Genomic DNA, 15922 nt, shown 5'->3' on the forward strand with positions numbered 1-15922 from the left:
AGGAAACTGGAGCTCAGTAGGGGGCAAGAACTTGCCTAAGGTCATACAGCAAGTTAAGTGGCAGAGCCTGGATTAAGCCACTTGGATCATGTACTTCCTATTACGTTGGAATCCCAGGGTCCCTGAGATGCAGGGTGGGGTCCTTTTGGCTGGCTGGATTCCCACCCACCAGTCACAAGGGCCAGGGGGTGGGACAGAAGGACATCCAAAAGCAGAAACACAGAGAATCTGATCATCCTTCCAGCAGAAGCTCCCACTCTCAGCTTGCATACCTCCAGGAACAAGGAGCTTGCTACCTAAGTTCAGGCATAACCTCTCCCAAGCCTAGCTGTAGGGCTCCAGGGAGTCCTGCCCTATGTGGGCTGCACCTGGCCAGGTAGCCTCGGGCTCGACTTTGCAGCATGATGATCTTGCGGCGCAAGGAGCAGAAACGGCGCTGAATGAAGAAGCCACGAAGGCAGCGTTGCAGAGTGAGGGCTGCCAGATTCAGGACGTGCTCCCGCATGCTCTCCAACAGCTGGTGTAGGTGTTCCTTAAGGAAGAGCTGAGGACAGAGACAAGTGCTGAGGCTGGTAGGGCCCAGGGAACTGGACTCAGGACCCCTCCCTCTCCAGGAGTCTAAGGAGACAGGACAGGACAGGACAGCCTCCTGGAGCTGGGTGGAGGGTGGGTTGGGTTTGGAGAGAGGGAAGAAAGGGTGAAGGCCCGTTAGGTGGTAGGAACTGCTGAGCAAGGTCTGGAGGTAGGATTAGCATTTCGATTCCCGAGCTCAACTATACTTCCTCTGGGACAGTAATCTCTACCTTGGGCATTTCTGACTCCACAGCTTCAGTTTTGAAGCCCCTGAACTTGGGCCCTCCAGGGGCTGAGTATGGGGTGGAACTCACCTTGCTGATGCCAACGCGGTACATATTTGGCATGACTGTGCAAAGGCGGCTCAGCACGGACACACACATGTCCCCACTGGCTGGCAGGTTGTGTTCAAGGGCCACTAGACAGCGGTACCTGCAGGGTCCCAAATTCAACCTGGGATTTTGGGACCTACTACCCCAGTTGCCCGCTAGATCAGAGTCACCACCCCTATCCCCGTCTCCAGGACGCCCGGATCCCAGCAGAGGCTCTACTCAGTGTCTTCTAATTAGCAAAAGGTGCTCTCTCCTCAAAACTTGGCTTACTGCCTTTTAGGTGCCAGGAAATGGTAAAAATGGTTTCGGCAGACTAAGGTACCTTACTGCCATCTGCTGGGAATTTATGATAATAACTATTAAAATTGTTTCTCTTTGGAATCAACACATAATAAAACTATAAAAAACGCAAAACTATAAAAAATGCAAAACAATAAATAATCTATACGCCACATAGCGGCTAACACGTGGTGGTCTTGTGTCGCGCACCACCTGAGCAACTGTGCATAGCAAGCCCTGTTCTGCCTGGGTTGTGTATCCCTGGGACCAAGGTGGGCGGGGTAGAGGTCTGTGGAGCTAAGGAACCATGTGATGGAGGTACCTGTCAATGAACACCTGGAAAGGCAGCCGCACTGGAAAGCCCTCCTTGCGAATCCGCACAGTCTCCAGCACCCCTGAATAGCGTAACTGTGCCATGACCACATCTGCCTCAAAGAGGCCTGGCTCCTGTGGAGAGGGCCCAGGTAGAGTCTGCACATGGGTCAACTCACTCGCAAAGGGCACTGTCAGCGGCAAATAGTCCCCATGGTGGGCTGGGCAGATGGAGGTCCAGAGAGGCAAAAGCATTTGGCCAAGGTCATACAGCATAGAGAAGAGAATGTGGCTCTCCCAGGGACCTCAGCCATCACGTACCTTCTTGTGATTGGGCTTCAGGCAGCGCACAAACAAGGGGTTACACCTGCGCAAGGGTGGGAGGAAGGCAGTGTAAGGCCCCAGAGAAGGAAAGTGCTCATCCCTGAGGGTCATAGGTGAGGCTAAGTCCTGCCCACCTGCCACACCCACCTCTCCATCTTTTCGATCAGATCTAGGAGTGACTGCTGGAACTTAGCTGCCACTGTGTGAGCCTTGTAGAGTCGGGTGATGGAGCTACTCTTGCCCAGGCGTTGAGGGGCAGCCTGTGGGGCATGGCTGGAGAAAAGGTGTGCCACCACCTGGGCAAGCATGGGAAGCAGGCCCAGAGCAGTAGTCAAGGTACCAAGGGGAAGAGGTAGGGGCCGAGAGAAATGGAGAGGAGAGAGAAAGTGAGAGAACAAAAGGAGTCAAGTCTCCAGACCAAGAAGGACCAGAAAACTAACACAAGGGACCCCTGCCTCTTTTCCAGGCCACTGTCCTCCTGGCTTGCACATGAACCAAGTCAGTGCTCAGTACCTTCCAAGGGACCTGCCCCATGGTTGGGCTGACTTCTTATTTCAGTCTGGGGAACACATTGGCTGCATGGTCATGAACTCTAGCAATGACCTCAGGAGGAGGATGCCCATTTGACAGATGAGGAAATGGAGGCCCAGAGAGGGAGTAGGTGGCAGAGAATGCCAATGGGAGAACCACTTATCAAGCAGATGGAAGAGGGGATGGGCCTAGGCTGGGTGGGTGTGGCCAGGATGTGCCAAAGGAGAGACCCAGCAATCCAGCGGGGCCAGCCAGGGGCATGGCCTTTACGGGGCAGGGCCAGGAATGGGAGAAAGTACAGAGCAAGGCAAGGCTGGGTGGGTATGGGGTTAGGGTTGGGATGGGATCAGGGCCTGGCTGGGGTGAGCCAGAGGCAGGACCAGGCTAGGGTACCTCCCCATTTCTTGGACTGGGAGAATTGCATGACTGTGGGCTGGGTGCTCTGGGGCAGGGCCAGAACAGGGGGAGGTGAGGCTTGCTCACTCGTGTCCGGCTCCGAACGAAAAGGTCCAGCACATCCTGGCGCACCTGGTCATGGTTCTTGTCCAGGAACTTGTGCACCTAGTAAGCGGGAATGGCAGGGCAGCTGGGGCTGGAACCAGCCCCCCCCATGCAGCCTGGGGCACAGGGTAGAGGGCTAACCCACCCAATATGCATCAGCCTGCCTACTACTGTCTTCTTGCCTTCCTCCCTGCAGCCCTTGGGTGACCCTGGCCCTGCACCTCCAGGACACTGTCTCCATCTGTCCTAGAAAGAACTGGACCCATCCCCCTGCTATGGTCCCCTCCCCTCCTGTCCCCACTATCCTCCCCACTCCCAGGGGAGGGGGCACTAGCCACCTTCACATGACTAGTCCGGGGCTCGGTCCCATCCTCAGTGGAGGACACTGGCCTGTGTCCATCCTGCAGATGAAGAAAATGCGGCCCAGAGGGGGATAGGGGCTTAGGATCCTGGCCTGAGACAGCCCCAGGGCAGGAATGTGCCTGATACAACAGTGATGACAGCTACCCCAATGAAATCATTACTGATAATAGCTACTCTTTATGAAATCCACCCTAGGCCTAGATTTCTCACACCCATGTATAATAACAGTGTCCAATAGATGGACACTGTTATTATACCCATTTTCCAGATGAGGAAACAGGCTCAGAAACGTAAAGTGATTCACCCAAGGTTACATAGCCAAGGGTCAGCAGGGCCAGAACTGGAACCAGAGGGGAGTGTCTGGAGCCCATGTTGTGCTTTTACGCCTCCAGCATCAGGGCACTGGAGGCCCTGAGGGCTGTCTTGGGTCTCACCTGGTAGGTGACTTTGCCTGCGTAGTGCTTGATGGTGAATTCAGGCAATGGCATCTTGGGTTTGGAGTAGAGTGGGTTGGCGCCATGGTGGTAATGGCACTTTTGCAGAAATGTATGGTCTGTGGCCTGGGGGCAGGCAGGGTTTAGTGAGTGGGCAGGGGGCCTGGGCACCCTGTTCCTGGCTTAGTGGCAAATTCTCCAGCCCTGACTGATCTCCAGTGATCACTGGGGAGGAGGAACAAGTCACAGCTTCCCCTGGCTCCCTGTGTGGGAGGCCTCAGTGAACCCCTGCAGACAAGTGTGTCTGGTTAGCTTCCCAGTTGCCTCTCCTCCAGCCCAGCTGCCTTTGCACTCTCTAGTCCTACTGCCCAGAACACCCACCCCAACCTTGTGTTTTCCAATAAGTATGAGGCCCAACCCCAAGGTAACCTCCTCCATAAAGCCTTCTATAACGCCCCAAGCTGGTGCAGCCCCTTGTCTGAATCCTTGTAGTCCCCTATCCAGGTTGTGAATGGCAGGTTGGGTGTCCTGAGCCCTCCTCCCAGGCCAGGGCAGAGAGAAATGTAGGACTCAGGCCTGATGAGGACAAGAGGCTCACAGACCTTGAGCAACCTGACCAGGCTCACACAGTGCCCATGGGTCACCTGGGGAAAGCAACACTGGTCATCAAGGATGCGCAGGATGCCATAAGGCTTCAGTGAGATGAGGTTGATGCAGGGCTGATTGTCAGCAAAGGTGATCTCCCGCCAGTTGATCTGTTCACGGATGTACTCCTCCTGCAGGCAGCAGGGGCTCAGTCACCTAGTCCTGTTGAGGTTCCACCCACCCTGCCTCCTAGGCTGAATCCATCTGAAGGGGCCTGGCCAGGGGCGCCTCTGCTTATATACCTCCTAGCACATGGAGCTCACTTTCTAACAGAGCAACATGAACCATTTCTAGGCCCTTCTCCTCCCTCTACCTAGGACAGTTCTGCAGAGGGTGAAGAGGATCCCCCAAGAGGGCTCTTCCCTGGACTCCTCACCCCAACATCTGCCCCTCCAGAACCCAGGCCTTCTCATGTGTTGATCCCCAGCTTACAATACCTTTCCTTCCATTTGGTCTACTGACAACCTCCGATTTGCCCTTAAAGAACCAGCATATCTCATCTGTCACTAAGGAGGCCCACTGGCCAGTGAACATGGGGATGGGGGAGGCCCTGCATACCTGCTCCTCCTGGAAGATGATCTTGTTGAAAAGGTACTGAAGGTTCTCGTTTGCATAGTTGATACATAGCTGCTCAAAACTGTTGAAGCTCAGGTCCTGCCAGGCAGATGGTAAGGGTGGGCCTAGTCCCTCCTTGGCAGCAGCCCATCTCTCCCCTCCCAGGGTCCTGCACCCCCCCACCCCCCAGCTCAGGCTCAGTGCCCTCTGCCTGGAGTCTGACCACAGGTGCCCTGCTCAGAACCCTCTATGGCTTCCACTATGCACAGGTGAGAGCCTGACAATCTAGGTCCCAGTGAGAGGCAGCTTAGGTAGTGGCTGAAGACCCAGGCTCTGAAACCTTCTGCCAGGATTCCAACCTTTCTAACTATGTGACTTGAACAAGCTAACTGTACCTCAGTTTCCCAATCTGTGAAACAGGGATAATGACCGTACCACATTCATAAGGCTGCTGTGAGGATTAAGTGAATTAGTAACATAAAGCACTTAGGATAGTACCTGGCATGCAGTAGGTACCATATGAGTATTAGCTGTCACTTTTATTTTTATGATCATGCCATCTCACACTATTCCTTTCACTGTGCACTCAAAACAGTGCTGTGGTCGCATCTCTCCACCCTAGCAAATGAATGCCAGCTCTCCAGACACCATGCCCCACCACACCTCTCAGCACGTGCAATGTGCATATGCTATTCCCTCCACCTTTACTGCTTCCTCAGGAAACAGCTCAGGGATGTCTCCTCCCTTCCTAGGAAGACTTCCCTCATCGCTGCCCAGCTAAGGGTTTCCCCTAGGCCCCACCAAGGCCAGGCTGACTCTGTTACGGCTCTGACCATGTGTGTTCGTCAACTTCTGTCCCCATGCCCACCCAGTCCTCCTGGAACCTTCCCAAGGGCAAAGCCCAGGTCTGGTCCTTTCCAGGGTCCCTTGTGTTGCCCAGTACAGGGCCTGGCACCCAGAGGCCACAGGGAGTGCTTGTGGGAGAATAAAGGAAATGGTAGAAAACAAGGGAGATGATAATAAGGGGGGGCACTGAACAAACAATGGTTGTGTTGTCGACAGAGAAATGTGAGAGAGATGAAGCCTTACGTCCCCCCACCCCTTACCCACCCACGAAGCCCACCTCAAAGCCATAGATGTCCAAGATGGCGATGGACAGTGCGTCCTGCTGGGGGGATACCAGTGCATTGACCCTGGTGATGAGCCATCCAAACAGCAGCGCATATAAGACCTTGGCGATGGCATCCCTGGAGCAGAGATGGTATTGGGGTGGGTGTGCACAGTGTGGGGCTAGACATCTGGAGGCTTGGGCAGGAAGGGGTGCAGCCTCACCTGGCATCCACGGCACTCTCCACGGTCAGGGGGGTGAAGATCTTCTCTCGTATTGTCTCCTAAGGAGGGACGTGGCCCCTGAGTGACAGCAGGCTGGCCACCACCTCCAGGAAGTCCCCAGAGGATTGGGGTGGGGTGGGAAACGGAAATGGAGTGACTGGTCTTAGGTACACAGTAGGCCAGGGGTGGAACAAAACACCCTTTCCTCCTTTCTGCCTGACTGTGCTGGTCGGGGTGGGGCTACTGGTCTAACGGGAAAGACACAGCATAAGCATACATGACACAGTGAGGTCAGCCGTGGGAAGGGAAGAAGGGCCAGGGGTTGTAGGAGGCAAGAGGAGGTACCAACCCAGCCAGGGGTAAGGAACAGCCATTTGGAGGTGAGGATAGCTGTGCTGGGTCTCAAATCAGGAGTAGGGGTGAAAAGGGAGGAGCATTCCAGGCAGAGGAAACAGCCCATGCAAAGGCCTGGAGATTGGGCACCTAATGCCTTTGGGGTCTGAGGTTAACCCCCTCTGGGCCCAATCCAGAAGGTGGATGGAAAGGGGGTGAGAGGGCCCCCCCAGGATGGGGCACAGAGCAGCATTGCAGGCGCTGGCAGGAGGCTTTGATGGCGTCTCCAGTGCAAAACTCACGGTCACTTTGAAGGTGATGGCCTTCTGTAGGCCCTCAGGGGAGATCTGCAGCAGCTCTGCCACGGCTTGGATCTCCCGGGCGCTGACCACTGAGGCCACCTCCTGTGCGTCTGTCTATGTAAAATACCAAAAGGACTGTGTTTTGAGCTAAATAAGCTGATTTTAAAGTTCATAAAAAAGAACATAAACAAGCTAGAAGAGCCAGGAAAATTCTGAAATAGGAGTGCAGGGCAACCTAGGAGATAGTAAAACACATTACAAAGCTATGGTAATTTAAACAGATAACAGACAGATAGTATGTAAATTGATTAATGAAGCACAATAGGAAGTCTGGAATTAGTCATAAATGTACACAGGAATTTAGTATATGACAAATTTGTACCTCTCAAGTGGGGGAATTAGTATAATTGAGTAACTGCCTAGGAAAAAAGAAATTGGATGCCTACCTCACACCTTACTATGATAAATTCCTGATGGACCAAAGATTTAAATGTGAAAAAAACAAAACATTAAAACCATAAAAGATCTTGAAAAAATTATGGGAGAAAGCTGTTTTAAGAGAGATAGGTCTCTCTAAAAATGATAAAAACGCTAAAATTTATACAAGAAAAGATTGATTAATGAAGTACCTGAAAATATTTTTAAAAATCTATATGGCCAAAACCCAAACACCAAAATACCTGGAAATAAAGTCAAAATATAAATGATAAACCAGAAGACATAATTACAATTCATATCAAAGAAACAGGGCTTACGTCCTTAACATATGTAAAGAGCTCTCATACATCAAGACAAAGGTGAACTCCAAAGTGGGGGAATAAAGAACTAACGATATGTGTATGATGTAACCTGAAAGGCAAATATAAATGGTTCCTAGGCCTCTGAAGAGATGCCTGTGTCCCAAGGTTCCCGAGGCCCCATGGCAGGCTGTGACATTCTCTCACCTCATACTTCTCAAAGTAGACATTGCCCAGGTGCAGGATGGAGGCCAGGATGCGGAAGATGCTGTCCTGGTCCTCCCCACTGAAGCCCAGCACCTCCATGGCAGCAAGGAGCCGGCGGAAGTCGTCTGCATCACTCTTCCCTGAGATCTCACAGTTCCCACCCTAGGCAAGGGCAGACCCAGGTGTCAGGGACCCTGGGTGGGGCTGGGAGCCCTTAAGGACCCTGCTCTGTCTGGACCTGCAGCATGGCCCAAGCCAGCCACTCAGCACTCATTTCATCCCCACGGGCCAGGAGGCTCTGAGCAGGTACTGTACATTTCCTTCCTTTAATCCTCACCACATCCCTGGAAAGTAGTACCGTGCTATCCCCATTTTACAGATAAGGAAACTGAGGCACTAGAGGGGAAGTATAGTAGCTCCAGGCTGCTTAGTTCTGTTGAAGTCTCTAGAAAAGTGGAGACTCATGTAGGCCTCCTCTACCCCAGATTTGACCCCTGTTTAAGTGCCACGATGAGACACCTCACATCCAAACTTGCCCTCCCAAAGCTCCATCATCTTTGCTGGCCATCAGAACACAACTTGGCTCTCTCAGCCCACTGGGGTGATGGGGCAGGGGACTGTTGGGTGCCTGCTGGTGCTCACCTGGTTCAGGTAGTAGTAGGTCTCAGCCTCCTGCAGGCTGAAGGCCTGCCGGAGCTGGGCAGGCAACCCAGCCAGCAGCTCGTAGAAGATGTGGTAGTTCCTCTCGTTTTTGGCCTGCAGAGCGGGTGTGTGGGTGCGAGGGGAGCCACCCACCTAGGTGACCCCCACACACATACAGGCCCAGGTGTGCCCATAAATATAAATACACACACAGGCCTACAGGTGAGACCTGTCACCTCTGTGCTGAGTGAGCTCCCAGCTTGGTTTTGGCTGGGAATAGGGAGAGGGAGTGGAGAAGCCCTGCACTTAATGAGCATTTAATGAGAAAGGTGGCCGTTCTCACATGTGTATGGGCTACACACGCCTATGCACACTCCTGTCCATAGAGCAGACACAGGCTTCCTGCTGGCTCATTAACCAGGGTGGCTGAGCACCTACTATGGGCCTGGCCCTGTTTTCAGGCCCTTGGGACACAGTGGGGAACAATGAAGACAGAAGTCCCTGGCCTCATGGATCCCACCTGCTAGCTGGGGAGACAGATACTCAGCAAATCACTGGCTGAAACATAAAATACATCAGGTGGTGAGAAGTGCTCTGGGAAAAATAAAGCAGTGAAGGGGGTGGGGAGTTCATTTTTAAATGGGATAGCTTTCCTGCACAGGTGACATTTCAGGGAAGACCTGGAGGAGGTGAAGGCTTTGGCCATACAGGTGTCTGGGGAAGAGTGCTCCAGGTAGTAGGAATAGTAAGTGCAAAGGTCCTGAGGCAGGATCATGCCTGGTGTGCTTGAGGGACAGGGAAGAGCCAAAGTGGCTGTAGGGCATGGAGGAGGGAAGGAGATTGGGTCACATACTCACACATACACATCTATTGCTTCATTAATTCAACATTTACCCAGCCTGGCCAGGTGCCAGGCACTGAGTATACACCCACACCCCGACCCTGTCCCATGTCCCAACACACAAGGGCCTTGAAGGGCCTGGCCCACCTGAAACACAATCCTGGATTTCTCGAGCAGGTACTGGGAGGTTATGGCACCAGAGATCACGCCCCTGGGGTAAGGAGCACAGTCAACTCAAGCCTGGGCAGTCAGTGGGCAGGGCAATGGGGGCTGGTGTTGGCTCTGAGGGGCTGTGCCAGGACTGGAGTGCACTGCAAGGTCTTTGGGGGCTCCTCCACTGTCCCACTCACCCTTCCAGAAAGATCTCCACAAACTTCCCGAAGCGGCTGGAATTGTCATTCCTGACAGTTTTGGCGTTACCAAAGGACTCCAAGAGGGGCGTTGCCTCCAGGATCTGGACCCCAGAAGATGTGGAAATTATTCTGGTGGCCTAGAGTGAGGAGCATGGCCAGGGCCACCCCAGGCTTTCCAAGACACAGACTTCCCCTAGGACACACTTTGCGAGGGGCAACCAGAGTTGGCTCCCTAGAGAATCCCAGGGTCCCCTCAATACCCCCACCTCATGTAGCCCAATCCCTACACACGGACCCCAGGTCCCCCTCTTCCAGCCCCAGCCTCTCACAAGGCAGCCCCCAGTCAGGACAGGCTGTTAGATACTACTTCCTGCCAATCCTGCCACTGTCCACACCCACACATGCACTCACAGGGGCATGAGCATGTACACACACACACTCCAAATACCTTTATCTTCAGGAGCAGTCAGCAGGGAGGAGAAGGAGAGGGGAACAAGAACAGAAGAAGGTCACCCGTAGGCCTGACCACCTCTCCCCCCGCACCACCAGGGACCTCCGACCATGGAGGGACTGTCAGATCCCTTTGGGCCCCTGTGGCAGGCAGGAGAACCACCAGGTAAGGCCATGGGCCTCAGAGACCCCAGGTGTCTGGGCTTGGGGACTGCAGTGTGGCCCTAGGTGTGGGTGTCTGCTAGATCTACCCCTGAAAGGCTCTGGGATGTCCTCTTCTCCCCCCCTCATAGTCATGGATCACCTGGCTCCTGGAAGACCCTTCTCCCTGACCCTGCCTGTGCTCCTTCCAGGGGTTCCTTGAAAACCTGCATAGGTCACGTTCTCCCACCTCACTCAGGCTCAAAGCCAAGACCTCACTGTGATCTCCAAGGCCCTACACAGCACAACCCCTGCTGGCCTCATCTCCCCTCCCTGGCTCTGCCCAGCACCATGGCCCTCCTGACTGTGGCCTCCACACCCAGGTGCACTCCTGCCTCTGAGCACCAGAATTCTCTCCCTCTGGAGCTCTTAGCACCATTGGCAAATTCTCTCGTTTCTTTGTATGCCTACCTCCACTAAAATGTCTGCCTCTACAGGAGGAATCTGTCTTTCTGCATACCTCTGGGGCCCAGCATCTACACAGGACTTGGTGCACAGGAGGCCCTCAACAAATCTCTGCTAAAGAGATGAAATGAGGAATCGTATTTTATGAGAGCAGAGCTGCCCAGGGCACAGCTAATCACAGCTCCCACTTATTAAGCACCTACTATGCACTGGATCCTTTGGCTAATTAGCATTCCTATAAAGTAGGCCCAAATATCACCCACTTTACAGATTAGAAAACTGAGACTTGGAGAGGTGAGGTAACGTGTCCGTAAGAGTGAGAGCACAGCACCATAATCAGTGTGTACGTAGTTGTGTATGCAATGTTCTCTTGCTAACTCATCTTCTCAGGATAAACTCTTAAGGGAGAGGCAGGAGAAGCCCAGTGTCTATAGAAATAATACCTGTTAGCTTGGGGAAAGTGCCTGTCCCCTCCATCTGGTCATTCCCATGATCTTGTTTAATCCAAGAAATACTGTGCCCATTGTACAGAGGAGTAGACTGAGGCCCAGAAAGGAGCAGGGGCCAGCCTGGGGTAGCTCAGCGAGTCAAGGTCTGCCTGGACTGTGGCCTGTACTATCCCTCAGTCTGGGAGTTCCTTGAGGGCACCTGAGGGGTGGGTAAGCTGCTTCTCTGTCCCTAGTGCCCACTGCAGGTCTGGGGCACGGGGCCAGGGGCCAGGGGAAAGGACAGGTGAGTCAGGTGGGTTAACATCTGGTCCTGCGGTGCCATCAGCCCAGCCCCCAGATGGAGTGGTGCCTATGGTTTGGGGTGCAGAGGGTCCAGCCAGTCCCCACCTTGGGGAACCCTTGTCATATTCTCAGCCCTGTGGCCCAGGCCTTAGCCAAAGTGTGACTGGGTCCAGTGAGGGCACAAGGCTAAAACCAGCCCAATGAGAGAGAGGCCTGAGAACTTTTTTGGCCTGTTGAGAGGTGTGGGTTGTGGTTCGCAGCACCATCTTGCTGCCCAATGGGAGACTGGTTGAGGATGATGCCCATACATGGGAGGGGGTGGAGCCAGGACAAGGGACATTGTTTAAGACCTTGGATTCTGCCATGCCTAAAACTGACCCTAAATCTGGCCTGATTACATGAGCAGGGATGAGTAGTGGCTATGAAATAAACCCTCAGTTGTCCCAGCGGCTGGCAGGCACATACTCAGAAGCTGGGCATAGAAACTCGTAGACCTGCCATGTCCCACAACTCCAACTATCCCCCGAAATCCTGCCAAGATGGCCTCTGCCGTAAACTTCCAATCCCAGTGCCTCTATCCTCTCACTTTGGGACACTGGGTAAGTCATCTCCCTCCCAGGCCTCAGTTTCCCCATCCATGAGTGGACCCCAGTGTACCTGTCCCAGGCTGCCCGTGAGGCTCTGGAGGGATATGACTGAAGGCACTGCTCATGGGAGGGGCGCCACGTACACATCTGCTTGCCTGCCTAGCCAATCCTTCCAGGAGTATAAGCTTACAGGTTTTGAAAACCTTGCCTGGAGCAGAGGGACGGTCTGGTTAGCTGCCAGGAGACTCAGGCTAATGGGAAGGGCTGCAACATCCAGGTAAGCAACAGAGGAGCCCACCAGGAAGTAACAAAAGCCTGGGCCAATCCACTCCCACCTGAGGGCTGAGCAGCCCCCGCCTGATGCCCCCAAGATCACCTGCTGAGATTGCCATTGGCTGGGTCACATGACCATTTACAAACCTTTATGGGCCCAGAGTGGAGAGTCTGAGAGTCAGGTTCTGAGTTGGTGGACCTTTGCCTCCAGCCCCACCTTCCCTCACCTCCAGGCTCAGGTGCATCATTTCCTCCCCACCATCTGTGTGGATGCCCAGCAGACACCTCAAGGTCACCATTGTCTTCTCTCTTCAGCCTTGCTCACCCAGCTGATGGCAGCGTTGTACTCACTGTGGCTCAGGCCAAATGCCTCTGGTTGCCCTTAGACTGTCCCCCCCATTACAACCTTATCTGGTCCCTCAGTAAGTTGCTGGCTGGACTCTGAACTGCACTGGGGTCTACTTCCTTGGCCTGAGCCACCGCCCTCCCTCACCTGGACTCCATGCAGCTACTCTGCTATCTCCTGAGCACACCAGACCTGTTTACGCCCCAGGGCCTTTGCACTTGCTTTTCCCGCTGCCTGTCTGCTCTTCCCCCAGACATCCTCTGGCCCATTCCTTGCCTCTTAGCAAAGCCCATCCTGACTACCACACTTCAGATTACAAACCCCAGCACTCCCCATCCCCCTCCCTACATCTTTCTCCACAACTTACCACCCTTCCACAGATACATAATTCACTGGTGTATGACTTTCCTTTTTGTTTCCTCCACGAAGGTGGGAACATTAGTCAGGCTGTGTTGCTGCTGCCTGCCTCCCCAGAGCCCAGCTCAGGCCAGGCACACAGGTCCTCAGGAAACCTCTAACGTTCTTAGGTTCACAGGGTTTGCATTCTGAGCAGACCTCCAATCCTGCAGACTCTGGCCTGGCCTCCTCAGTGTCCCAGCATCTAGAGGCCCACACCCCCATGGACCTGCCCCACATTCAGGCCTCTCCTGCCTCTTTCACAACGACTGAGCGCCATACCAGGAAGGCGAGGCCAGGCAGGAGTAGAGTGACTCCCCTTGCCCATGTGGCCTCTCCTCCAGCCAGGCCCAGGAGGGGTAGAACCTGGAGCTGCATGGATGCAGAAAGGAGGTCCCCACAGACTCTACCTGGGAGGGGAGAGAGAGCTCCAAGTCCTAAGAGCACTCTTGGTGCAACCCTAGGCCTGGCCTCCCCAACCTCCAAGTGGAGCCAAGAAGTCTCACCTCTTGGGGAGCACAAGGGGTGCTCAGTTAAGGACCCTGGGAAGACAGACAGACTTACCTGCTGCATGATGCCCCGCTTTTGGTTTACGGTGGTCAGGTAGCGTAGAATCAGCTTTGTGGCCTCAGTTTTTCCAGAGCCGCTCTCGCCACTGACCAGGCAAAGGAACAGAGTAAGCTTCAACCAGCTCACTGCCTCTCCAAGGCTCCCTATACCTTGCCATGCTGCAAGAGGACATGGGCAGGCCAGCTGGCCTAGAGAAGCTGAGTGATTTTCCCAGGACCCACAGCAGTCTGTCTGAGGCAGACCTGTTGCCTGAGGTCCCCCCATATTTCCCCTCCACACATGCACTAAGGTACCCAGCCTGACCTGCTGCTCACCTGATAATTATGCACTGGTTCTGTTTGGCATCAAGCATTTTGGCGAAGGCAAGGTTTGCAATTGCAAAGAGATGCCTGGAGAGACAGGCCACAGGGAGCACTACTATGGACCTTCTTCTGTGCTTCCAAACCTCCCAGAAGGCAGGTGGAGTGGCATCTCTGTCCAGTCAAGCAGGCAATCCTGCTCCACCCCTCATTCTTGGGGAAATGTTCCCCATCACAGTCTGAGCCCCAGTGGCCGCAGCCCCAGTAGGGGCTATGGCCAGGGCTTGGGGAAATATTGTTGGGCTGAGCAGGTGGACTGCCAACTGCCACCAGCCCCAACCTATGACTGAGGGGCAGCCAGAGGCTCACCAAGCTCAGACAGAGACTCAGGAGAGCCCAGCACAGTTCCCTTCCCCAGTCCAGGAAGTACTCACGGAGGATTCTCTCCCAGGGCCCGCCCACTGTACTGCTGCACCTGCTCCAGCCCGTAGATTCCAAACATCCGGTATGGGTTCACCGACACCAAGATGCTGCCGATATACGTCTGTTGTGCAGACAGTGGCCTCAGTGCCCGTGGTTCCTTGCAGCCCTGTGTGTCCCTCCCCTGCCCCTGGGAACCTGGATCCCTGTCTCCATGGGGACAAATGTCTGGCTGCCTGACCTCAGTGTTCAAACCTTGGGCCCTCTAACGGCTTGATGAGTCATCTGGTCTGGTAGTGGGATTTCAGGTACCGTACCAGGCTGAGGCTGGTCGGAGGCTGGAGTGAGGAAAGCCCCCCAGTGCTAGCTGCTGCCTACCTCACTTATTCATAGTCAGGGCCAGGCTCCAAGCTTCTGCCTCATCATAAAACCAAACCTCCACTGTCTGGAGGGGGCAAGGGGTTGGGAGGATAGGGGATTTTGAGGTGACCAGAGCCCTTCAGGGTGACCCTGATGCCTGCACTGTGGTCCTGGGCCTCTGTCATTCTGTGATCAGTGGCTCCCGTCCTCCCCTTGGCTGCTCCACTCCTGGGACCCAGGTCTCTGGATTCTAGGACTCGGGAAGCTTTATTCATTGGGCTCCCTGTCTCCAGGTCTCTACTCCTGGCACCCCCTGCTCTAAGACTCTATGTTTAGGGCCTTGGATGTCCGAGCCTCAGGCTCAAATAGTAGAAACCTCAAAGTTAAAACCAGAGGCCACTAGTCTGGGGCCCAGCAGGAGAAACCTGTGCTTCCCACTGGGGCCCCAGGAAACAAGGAGGAAGCTGCCTGCCAGACCCTTGCCTAGGGCAGAGCCACCCCAGGACTCACGTAAATGATGTTCCGTTCAAATCTGGTCTTGAGATTGGACAGCACAGTGGTCTCTTGGAGGTCTCTGGGAGAGCAGGAAGAAGGGCAGTCAGGGTCCACTTCCCCCCAGTGCAGGGCCTGGCCAGAAAGTCCTATCTCTGACACTGTGAGGACTTGGGAAGTTGCTTAACCTCCTGATGCCTCAGTTTCTTCATCTGCCCAGTGGGTATGATAATCACTGTCCCTACTGCACTCACTGGGCTGGGGATGCTCTTAGGTAGCAGTTGTGAGGGTTGAGTCACCATAATTGGATGCACAGCCCTCACATTTTGAGCACCTCCAATGTGCCAGCACACTCATAACAGCCATCCCATCCCCATCCTATAGTTGAGAAACTGAGGCACATAGAAATGAAGTGATTTGCCCACGGTCCTCCAACTGGTAAGTGGTGGGGCTGGGATTTGAACCCAGGCCCATCTGATGTGCAGAGCTGTGCTGGACACACAGCTGGCTTTTGTGACACTGTATGCCCTTGTTTTGCAGATGAGGAAACCAAGGCTCTGAAAATGTTCCAGGAGGTGAGAGGCATCCCTGTTAGGAGGAGGTGCTCTGGCTGGGAGTGTGGCCATTCCCCAGTGACCCCTCATTGAACCTGCCACCCTGCCCACTCACTCCAGCTGTGTCATGTCCTCCACACCATCCTCCCGGTGCTGCTCCAGGAACCGAGTGGATGGCAGGTTGCGGATGGAGTGCATCTGTGGGAGAAAGTCCTCTGGTCACCTATTAGAGGGTGCCTACG

At 54.3% G+C, this 15922-nt stretch overlaps 1 protein-coding gene across 1 annotated transcript in view; it reads right to left on the minus strand.

Moving 5' to 3' along the window:
* MYO15A (myosin XVA) overlaps positions 1–15922 on the minus strand; it is a gene marked incomplete at its 5' end in the record, with an annotated part of 50247 nt that overhangs the window by 28698 nt on the left and 5627 nt on the right. The window contains 21 exons of the mRNA XM_081115825.1: positions 369–544; positions 888–1005; positions 1507–1631; positions 1818–1863; positions 1968–2116; positions 2835–2912; positions 3650–3775; positions 4294–4425; positions 4853–4948; positions 5973–6096; positions 6182–6240; positions 6817–6930; positions 7761–7922; positions 8403–8516; positions 9391–9454; positions 9594–9697; positions 13550–13640; positions 13870–13944; positions 14289–14398; positions 15145–15208; positions 15796–15878. Coding sequence (XP_080971951.1) covers positions 369–544; positions 888–1005; positions 1507–1631; positions 1818–1863; positions 1968–2116; positions 2835–2912; positions 3650–3775; positions 4294–4425; positions 4853–4948; positions 5973–6096; positions 6182–6240; positions 6817–6930; positions 7761–7922; positions 8403–8516; positions 9391–9454; positions 9594–9697; positions 13550–13640; positions 13870–13944; positions 14289–14398; positions 15145–15208; positions 15796–15878 — 2210 coding nt within the window. The remainder of the gene's footprint in view (positions 1–368; positions 545–887; positions 1006–1506; positions 1632–1817; positions 1864–1967; positions 2117–2834; positions 2913–3649; positions 3776–4293; positions 4426–4852; positions 4949–5972; positions 6097–6181; positions 6241–6816; positions 6931–7760; positions 7923–8402; positions 8517–9390; positions 9455–9593; positions 9698–13549; positions 13641–13869; positions 13945–14288; positions 14399–15144; positions 15209–15795; positions 15879–15922) is intronic.

This window comes from Miniopterus schreibersii (genome assembly GCF_964146895.1).
Source record: "Miniopterus schreibersii genome assembly, chromosome: 16".
Taxonomy (NCBI): Eukaryota; Metazoa; Chordata; class Mammalia; order Chiroptera; family Miniopteridae; genus Miniopterus; species Miniopterus schreibersii.